The 9534-nt window shown below is 43.4% G+C and overlaps 1 protein-coding gene across 3 annotated transcripts in view; it reads right to left on the bottom strand.

Moving 5' to 3' along the window:
• Positions 1-511: 511 nt before the first annotated feature.
• Positions 512-9534, bottom strand: part of FOXN3 (forkhead box N3) — a 270833-nt gene continuing 261810 nt past the window's right edge. For all 3 annotated transcript variants that reach the window (XM_012640412.1, XM_012640411.1, XM_012640414.1), the window contains one exon: positions 512-2183. In XM_012640412.1, coding sequence (XP_012495866.1) covers positions 1628-2183 — 556 coding nt within the window. In that variant the 3' untranslated portion in view covers positions 512-1627. The remainder of the gene's footprint in view (positions 2184-9534) is intronic.

Below are 9534 nucleotides of genomic sequence, written 5' to 3'. Positions count from 1 at the left end.
CAGTCAGAGTTTGTCCCTGAAGAAGGTTAAACCTTAAACACCTGCTTCAAAAAACCAAAACAACCTGAAAGAAAAAAACCAAAATCAAAACAAAACCAAAAAAAAAAAAAGAAAAAAGAAAAAAGAAAGAAAAAGAAAGAAAAACGAAGAAAACCAAAAGAACCTCTAAGCCGAAGGGCTTAAAAATTAGAGGCATAGCCTTTTCTCTATTTTCTATATTTATATGAAAATAATTCATGCTTCATGCTAAATACATTATTTACCTTACAAGAACTTTGTTATTTTTGAATAAAAAAAGTTTGTTTTTGTGATTTTTTTTTCTTTTTCTTTTTTTTCTTCAAAGGAATCCATGCATTGTGGATCAGAAATTTCTGCTGGCTACACTGGCTGAATGTGGAAATCAATGATTTTCGCAAGGATGAATCCTGACTGATATGAATCGCAAACTCCATTTTGAGGGCAGTATAGGAGTTATTTGATTTTTTTTTGCCAAGTTTTACTTTTTTTCCCCCCATCAATGTGCCTTTAATCTTTTAAAAATACACCACAATACTAATGGCAGGTTCCATAGCTTTCTGTTTTTTTTTTTTTTTCACTTGGATCAAATAGTTTTGACAGACAGAAAAAGATCGGTACCATTATTTCCTTCCTTAACAGCTACTGTAATTTCCTGGACTTGGTCGCTTTTCACGTGGGCAGTTAAGAAGACATAGCTTGTTTTCTGCATCAGTTTTCTCTTACTGTCCTTTGTGTTTGTGTGTGTGTGTACGTGTGTGTGCGCGTGTGTGTGAGTGCACAGGGCCAACCTTCAGGCTTATGGCTTTTGGAACATTTTGTTAATTTAATATCGAACAGAATTCAATGATTAGCAACACCACTAAAAATTTACCCCATTTCTTCTCATTAGTCACTGACACCTGATGCATGCGAATGATCCAGTGTCCACCTCCTAAGACGATACCAGGCTTCAGGGCTAAGAAGCACAGAGGACCGGTGGCCGGCCCCTGTGCCCGCTGCGTGACAATGCCAAGGGCTCTGCTGGCACGACTGGACCTCTGGTGCCACAAACTTGGGTCTGCTCCTAGGGGGACGAGGAGTTCTTCCTTCTCCCCAATCGCTTTCTGTGCCTTCCTTCACTCAGTGAACCCCACTGGATGGACATCCTGACTTTGTAAACCTAAGGGTCGGACCTGAACGATGAGGATTTTGCACACGTGCCTTCTAGGTGCCGAATGTGTGTTCCTGTGGCATTATTAACGTTGACATCTGTGGGTTCAGCCACATGTTCTCTGACAAGCTGGAGGAAGCAATGGTAATTTTGGCTTTTTCAGTTATGTCTTCGGATAATGAAAAGCTTTTGTAAAACAGCTGAGTGTCAATATGAGTTCTATGGCTTCAATCTCCTTTAAAAATAAAATTCTTAAGGGTCCAAAACAAAGGAGAGGGGGGCAAATTAAAAAAAAAAAAGGAAAAGAAAAGAAAAGAAAGAAAACCAAACCAAAAAAAAGAAAAAAAAAAAAAAAGAAAAAGGAAAAAAAAATTGCTGATATTGCCACAAATCATTAGAAATCTCCTGACATGCTGAAACCAAATGGCCGTAAGTTCAAAACAAATCAGTGACTTGTTTTTAATTTTTTGTGGTTTCCTTTTGCTCTTTCTGCCCCTTTGCCGTCCGATTGGTGATGTTATTCAAACAGGACCGGATCCCCGCCAAGTGCAGGAGTGACCCGGCCGCTTCTTTCATCTCCTCGTCGTCGCTCTCGGGGGGCTTCTCGGTGCATCTCTTTTTGAGGGGCAGGGTGTCGCTGGGGACCTTCCTGGCCTTGGCGAAGTGCTGGCGCTTCTTGTGCTGGGATGCGTACCCGCTGTCCCCCAGCGCATCCTTGGGCTCCTTCTGGCTGTGTTTCCTGTCGTCCTCTTCCGTCTCGCTGTGGCTCCCGTGGCTCTGGAAGCTGCCCTCGCTGCCCTCGCTGCCCTCCTGGCTCCCCTTCGCGGCAAACTCGTAGTGGTCGTCGGCCGAGGAGGAGGAGGAGGACACGGAGTCGCTGGCGGGGGAGGTGCTCCGGGCGTTGGAGGACTTGGCACTGCTATAGTTGTGATCCTCCTTGGGGTCTCCGCTGACCACCGGGGAGCCACAGGACGGCTCGCTTTCAGTCCGCATGCGGCAGCTGGTGATGCCATTCCTGCGGGGCGAGGACAGTGGGGAGGGAGGGGGGCAAAGAAAGGACACGGTTAGACCCCCTCAGACGCGGGCACCTGGAGGCCCACCTGCCTTCAATCGAGACACTCGCAAACCCCAGGGCGACAGGTGGCTCTGCTTCAAGGCAGGATCCTAAATCCTGACATCTTAGTCTTCCCCGCTTAGCTCCTATCATTGGCATTTTTCACTCAATTGGTGTGGCTGAGACGTCAAAACAACACTCTTCTGAAGTGACAGCAGTGGAAGCTCAATCTCTTCCATTAAACCGTAAAAATCAAGCTGTGCTTGCCTCGCATACCCGCCAACACCACGGAGTCAGACACCGCCAGACGACGCTGGCTGGATACTTCAGAGAAAAAAGCATGCTCTCTTCTGAAGCTGCTACATTAGGAGGCTTTTGTCAGAGGACTCAATCCAGCGCTCAGCAAAAAGATACCTGCCATGTGGTGACGGCTCCTCACTCACGCATTCCCTCCCTCATTCATGCAATCTACAAATATTCACCGAGCGCCTAATAGAAACGCATGACCTTAGGGAGGGTCCTAGGGGAGGGACACGGGGTTGGATCAGATGCACACGCTGCCACAAAGATGCTACAGTCTGACAAAGAATCAAGTCATAGACAGATCATAGTGAGAGAGCCGTAAGTTACCATTTCCTGAATTCACCACGTGCTAGGCGCCTGCTAAGTGTGCCCAGGTGATCCTGGGGATGTCACCATCCTTCTTTTATGTTGGCTGAAGTGAGGTCTGGAGAAGTTCAGTGACTTACTTCAAGCCCCACAATTAATCAGTGGCACAGTGGGGACTGGAACCAAAGTCTGACTCTCAAGCTTGAGCTCTCAGCGTCATCGTACTGAGTCTCCCTGGTGGCTTCCCTAGAACGAGGTCCCTGCTACACATTCCTATCAGGCCTCCGTAGCACTCAACATACCTGATTACTTTGTGTCTTTACCTCTGGGGAATGTACTGACCTCCCTTGTGTTGCCTTCTTGGCAAAGTGAATAGCAGCGACACCCACTTCACAGGGTTGTTGGGATGAGGACGTGAGTTAATGCCTGCAGGTGACCGGCATGAAAACGACAGGTGTCGTTAGGCCACACATTCCTTGTGTCTGGGCAGCGGCCACACACCTGACTATGCCTGGCACACAGAAGAGGCACCTGCCCTTCGGAGGGATGCAAGAGTGACTTATACCTGGAGAGGACAGAGAGAGGGCACCAGGGAAAGTTCTGTGGAAGGTGTGGCCCCTGACCTTGGACACGAGGGCTGAAGGATTTGGGCAGGGAAGAGAGATGTTCTATGATACCCTGCTGGTGCCATTTCTTGTAAGCTCATCTACCTCATGATACACTTCTAAGAGTTCTGGGGAGCACAGCCATCCTTTTCCTGCCTAGAGGACACTGACTATAAGGACTCTTACTTTCCCTTCATAGAGAGCACTTCCCACCATCATCATCAACTGGGTGGTGACTTGTTCGACATCTGTGCTTCCCACTGGAGTGCCAGCTCCACAAGACAGGGCCCGGTCACTGCTACGTCCCAGGGACTAGCTGGCACTGTGCCAGCAGAGTGGACACCCCACAGACATACTGAGGAAACTCAGCAGCAGGTGGAATGGCGCTGCAGAGGGTACGAAGTCTGGGCAGTGATGGTGGGTCTCCAGCGCTGTGACTTACCAGACCCTCCCTGAGGATACGGCACTGGTGGGAAGACTGTGGGGTCGGGACCACCAATGAGACATAGGAGTGAACCCCCATCACCACCCTGGTGGGTCTCGAGGCTCAGGGAGACCTCGGTGGCATCTCACACAGAAAGTGACAAGGGAGGAAATAGTCGCTGATGAAAAGGGCATAGCAGGGAGTGACATGAAGGAGTCTCTTTCCTTCTGGGCTTCCAAGGCCTGTGGTACTCTGCTCACTTTACCCTGGTGGAGAGAATCCTTACTGTGATGTCCACCAGCAGAACGCCCAAAGGCCATTATCACAATGTGACCTTTGCGAGCTGCCCAAGAGCACATGGCGACCTCTCCCAATTGCAACATGTGCATGTGAACAATGGGGCCCTCGTGTGTTCCAGAAGGTCCCAGTGTCTGCCCTATGCTCCATGATCCCAGATCTGTGCCACCTCCCCCTGACCCTTAAAGAGAGAGAGCCTGGTTTTCAAGCCAGACAGACATGTGCTCGTATCCCAGTGTTGCTTATTAGTGACTTTGAGCAGGCTGTTATCCCTCTTGGACCCTCAGCTTCCTCAGGGACCACACCGGGCCATGTGAGGATGAACTGAAACGCCTGAGCGCAGAGGAAGGTTCTCAGTGGTGCCTGATAGTGTCTGCTCTGCGTGCTGCCAGGTTCCTGCTGCTTCCTGCTACTGGGATGTGCTTATGCTGTGCAGCCTTGTTCTCTCCTCCTATTCCGGGCCAGGAGGCACACGGGAACCCGGTGTAAAGTAAGAGTGAAGAGGCCCCTAATGAGGAATCCCGCAGGCTGCCTGCAAACACAGCCCCCAGCTCTGGGGACCAGCCTCTTCCACGCCTGTCTTCTGCAGACTCCTGTTTCGTGGCTATGTCTTAGGTGCAGAAAAATGGCTGGAATAAGATTACTTCGAGGCGTTCCCAAGCATGAAACTTGGTAAATATAATTAATTGTACAGCTAGCTATTAATGGTTACTAAAGCCAATGAAAATGAAAATCTCATACTACAGTTTTTGTGATCTTTGTTGTGTAGGTAACTGATGTAACATAGAAAAATAATTAGTCTACTGAACTAGCATTGAACAGTTTTACAGTGAACTACACTTGGATGAGTACACTGGGCTATGTTTGGCTTCTAACAAATCAATTCAGTTATGAATCCTTCTTTTTTAAAATCACTTGGGGGTTATGATTCACTTCTCCACAGTGAAGCAGAACAGGAGGCCGTCTGAGCACACACGGATGGGGCGACAGCCATGGGAGCAAGGGAGTGGGCGACACGGCCCGCGCTGCACGGTGCTCGTTCCTAGTGAGTGGAGATGAAGGGTATGTGACGTCCACTGTGCTTTTCTTTCCTCTTTTTCTATAAATTTGAAACATTTTTAAATAAAAAGTTTGGGGCATGGGGAGAAATACACTAGAACCAAAGCAAGGATATTAAATTTTAGCTCCGTACCATCACAAGAGGAAAGGTTTTAAGCCTGAGAACTTTTCTCTCTTTCTTAAACAGGGAGACAAGCAGCACTAGAGAGGTGCTAAGCACACAGTAGATCCAATCTGAAACTTTCTTCTTAAAGAGATTCCCATGAATTCAAAGAAGAATAGAAAAGAAAATTATTCGCCATCCCCTGATTGGATGCCGTGTCGGGCAGAGTCTCTGGTCCCACCTAGAACCACACTGCATGCCAACGGAGATTCTGAGACCCACACCTTGGAAGCCTGGTCTACACCAACCCTTTTAAAGACAAACAGAAACTCAGAGGGCCCCATGACTTGTCTGAGGTGGCCCAGCTAGTTCTCAAAGATGGTTCAAGCAGGAATTTGAAATATCTCCCTGTCACCCCCGAAGAAGGAAGTTTACTGTGATGAAGAAGAAAATCAATACACCCATCATCAAAATTTCTGGATGAAAATAGATACACAGACATAACTTCAGGGAGTGAGAATTAAAACATAAACATATCCCTTACTCATCTGATGAAATTAACTTTCCCTGAGATTTTTAGCATGGGCTGATAATCCACAAATTACAAACAAAACTCAGCAGGAGGTGACAGGCTCCTTCAATTAATAACTTGGTGCAATGTTATTTGTGATGGTGCAAGCCAGCTGCACTGACTTGGTGTCAAACGCTCCCCGCTGTAGGGGCTGTCATTACAGGACGCCAAATGCTTAAAAGAAACCAGCCATTCTGAACATGTGGAAGGTAAATTTCTAACCACCTCCTCAAAAATCATTCATTAAAACGAACATGTGATACATCTGAAATGCCTGCAATTTTTCAGTTTTAGAGGAATTTACGTGTACTGATACTCACAATTATCATAAATTAGCATAAATTAAAGCCACCTGATTTTACTAGGCCTCTAAAAGTTTAAAGCACTTGACTCAGGCCAGGAGCAGTGGCTCACGCCTGTAACCCTAGCATTTTGGGAGGCTGAAGTGGAAGCATCGCTTGAGCCCTGGAGTTTGAGACCAGCCTGGGCAAGAGCGAGTCCTCATCTCTACAAAAAAAAAAATAACAATAATAACTAGCCAGGCACAGTGGCATGTGCCTATAGTCCCAGTTACTCAGGAGGCTGAGGCAGGGGGATCACTTGAGCCCAGGAGTTGGAGGCTGCAGTGAGCTATGAGGATGCCATTGCACTCTAGCTTGGGCAACAGAGTGAGACCCTGTCTCCAAAAAAAGGACACGGCTCAACAAAACCACATGCTATTAATCTCAAATAAAAACCTGGTATTCATTCTCTCATCAAATATTGGGAAATATAAAAAGTGAGGAAATCCCATTAGTTCAAGCTGAGAACGAGCAACGCTTGCAATGAACAAGTTAAAGTATAAGCTATGACATGACCATTTTGCTGGTTTTTTCCTACCAATTAATTATTTGTTCCATTACAGTATAATGAGCATGTGTCACCTCCATCTCTTACCTGGTGCACCAGGGTTCTCTCTGGAACTGATGGCTTTAAACCTAGAGGCTATCATTTGGGGAAATCGTCCTTCCAAGGGATTTACTTGAGGACTCTGATCTTTTGCCAAATGTAAAAAGCAGATGGAATTAATGGGATTGTAGAAGCAGGGAACTGGAGCGAGTTCAATGCTTCTGTCCAAAACCATGCACAAGTAGAAAGACATGGAAGAAAAGAGATGACCAGGGACTTCTACTTCCAGCCAGGTGGCAGGAGAGACATTTGGAAGAAACTCTTCTGACTATAATATCAAAGATTCTAGATAAAGTGCAACGACATATTTGAAAGGCATTGCTAGGTTCACTAGAAAATAAGAGGAATCTCAGAGACCCACAGTAGATACAAACACAAATGAAACATTTTAAAATATCTGAAATGTGAGCAGCAGGCAACCAAGAAAGCCAGGGTTTCTCCAGAGCAAATGTCTACCCAGGTACTGGAACAAGAGCCCAAACTCCTGGAGGGGAAGGGGTAGGGAGCACTGGAAGAATGATTTTGGCAGCTCCACGGTTACCAGTGACCCTCAGAGGGAGTTAAAGTGGCCTCAGGGATATTGGTCCCCCAGGCTCCCAGTTAGTGAATTGGAAGTTGGATCTGATGCCATTACACAAAATATGGCAGAGAGAGACAAAGAGATGGAAAATATGGAAGAAAGCTTGGACCAGATGAAACATAGTAAGAAGAACTAATATAAATCTAATTGGATTTCCAGTGAAAAGAAAAAATGGGGATGATCTAATACTTGAATAGAAAATGGCCGAGAATTTTCTAGTTTTGATGAAAGACAACACTCTTCAGATTTAAAAGCCAAAAATCCCATGTAAGATAAATAAAATGAAATCCATACCTAGATACATCATAGTCAAACTTTAGAGTGTTTAAAAAAAAGACACAAAGATGATATAAGAGTAGCAGAAAGAAAACATATTACCTAAAGAAGAGTATTAATTAAGATAAAACATGTAAAGCAGATGAAAGCAGAACAATAATCTCAAAGTGAGAGAGGAAAAATAACTGTCAGCCTAGAATTTTATATCCAGTAACACTATCGTCTAAGAATGAGGGCAAAATACATATATTCTCAGACAAAAATTCAGGGCTTTAAGTATAAACAGACCCTCACTATAGGGACTTCTTAAAAATGTATTTCAGAGAACAGGAAAATGATACAAAAAGGAAGGTCTGAGATGTAAAAAGAAATAATCAGCAATGAAAATGTAAGTAAGTATTGGCTATACAACACAATAATAATAATGACTAAGTGGCTAAAACAAAAACAAAAAACCCAAAACCGAAATAGAACCAAAATACTGAACAAATACAGCACATCACTTGGGAGGTGGGGAGAAGTCAAAGCATTCCAAGAGCCCTGTATGGATCAGGAGGTTAAAGATATTGATTAATTTTAAACATTTTTAAATATTCATGTTAAAAGTTCTAGGATCAACACTAAAAGAGGAGAAACAGAATGATAACTTTCAAACCATTAGAAGGGGAAAAAAGCAAAATAAGGAGTAGAAGCATCAATTTAAAATAATGCTAGAAAGTAAAAAGAATTTGGAAAAAGTGAGACAAACAATGCAAAATAAGAAATGCAAAATAAGATGACAGAAACAAATCCAAACATGTTAATAAAAATGGGCTAAAACTCTTCAGCTAAAACGTACAGATCATTAGCCCAGATTTAAAAAAAAAAGCCATATGCTATTTATTAGAGACAAACCTAAGCAAAAGGACAAAGAAAGGTTAAAAGGATGGAAAAAGTTGTATTATGCTGGTACAGTGATATTAAAATGAGATAAGATATATTTTAAGGCAAAAATCATTACTACAGATAAAGTCATTAAACATTCATAAAGGTTCAACTTGCCAGGAAGATAAAACAATTCTAAACGTGTATGCTTCCAATAAAATAGCTTCAGAATACATACACCTAAAGAGTTACAAGAAGAAATAGTCAAATCTATATTGTAATGGGAGATTTGAAGACATTACTCTCAGTATTTAACAGACTCAAGCTCTTTCTCTCACATACACACAACACACAGACACACACACAGGTTAGTATAGAGACAATTTGACGTAATGGATATATATGCGTGTGTGTATGTGTGTATGTATGTGTGTGTGTGTGTGTGTGTGTGTATATATACGTATATATATAAGGGGGCTAAAAACTGTCAGCTAAAAGGTACAGATAATTAAAAGGTACAGATGATAAAACATACACTAATAATGAAAAAGTCATATTCTTTTGAAGCACACAGGGAATACTTTTTAAAAAATCTAATTTATACTAGACCATATACCAAATTTCCACAAATTTCAAAGAACCAGTATTGTACAGATAAATTCTCTGACCACAATGCATTGAAGTTAATAGTCAATGTTGAAGAGATAACTAAAAGCAAAAATAAAAACCAACCACCTCTTCTTCAGTTTGGAATTTTTTTTTACTTTTTTAATATATATATATATTTTTTTCTTTTTTCAAAAATGTATTCTCAGGCTACAGTTTGGAAATTTTAAAACACACTTTTAAAAATACTCATGGGTCAAAAAAGAAATTAAAATGGCTGTCATTACAGGACGCCAAATGCTTAAAAGAAACCAGCCATTCTGAACATGTGGAAGGTAAATTTCTAACCACCTCCTCAAAAATCGTTCAT

This window comes from Propithecus coquereli, unplaced genomic scaffold (genome assembly GCF_000956105.1).
Source record: "Propithecus coquereli isolate 6110/MARCELLA unplaced genomic scaffold, Pcoq_1.0 Scaffold152, whole genome shotgun sequence".
NCBI lineage: Eukaryota > Metazoa > Chordata > Mammalia > Primates > Indriidae > Propithecus > Propithecus coquereli.
This window is presented reverse-complemented; position numbering and strand designations above follow the sequence as displayed.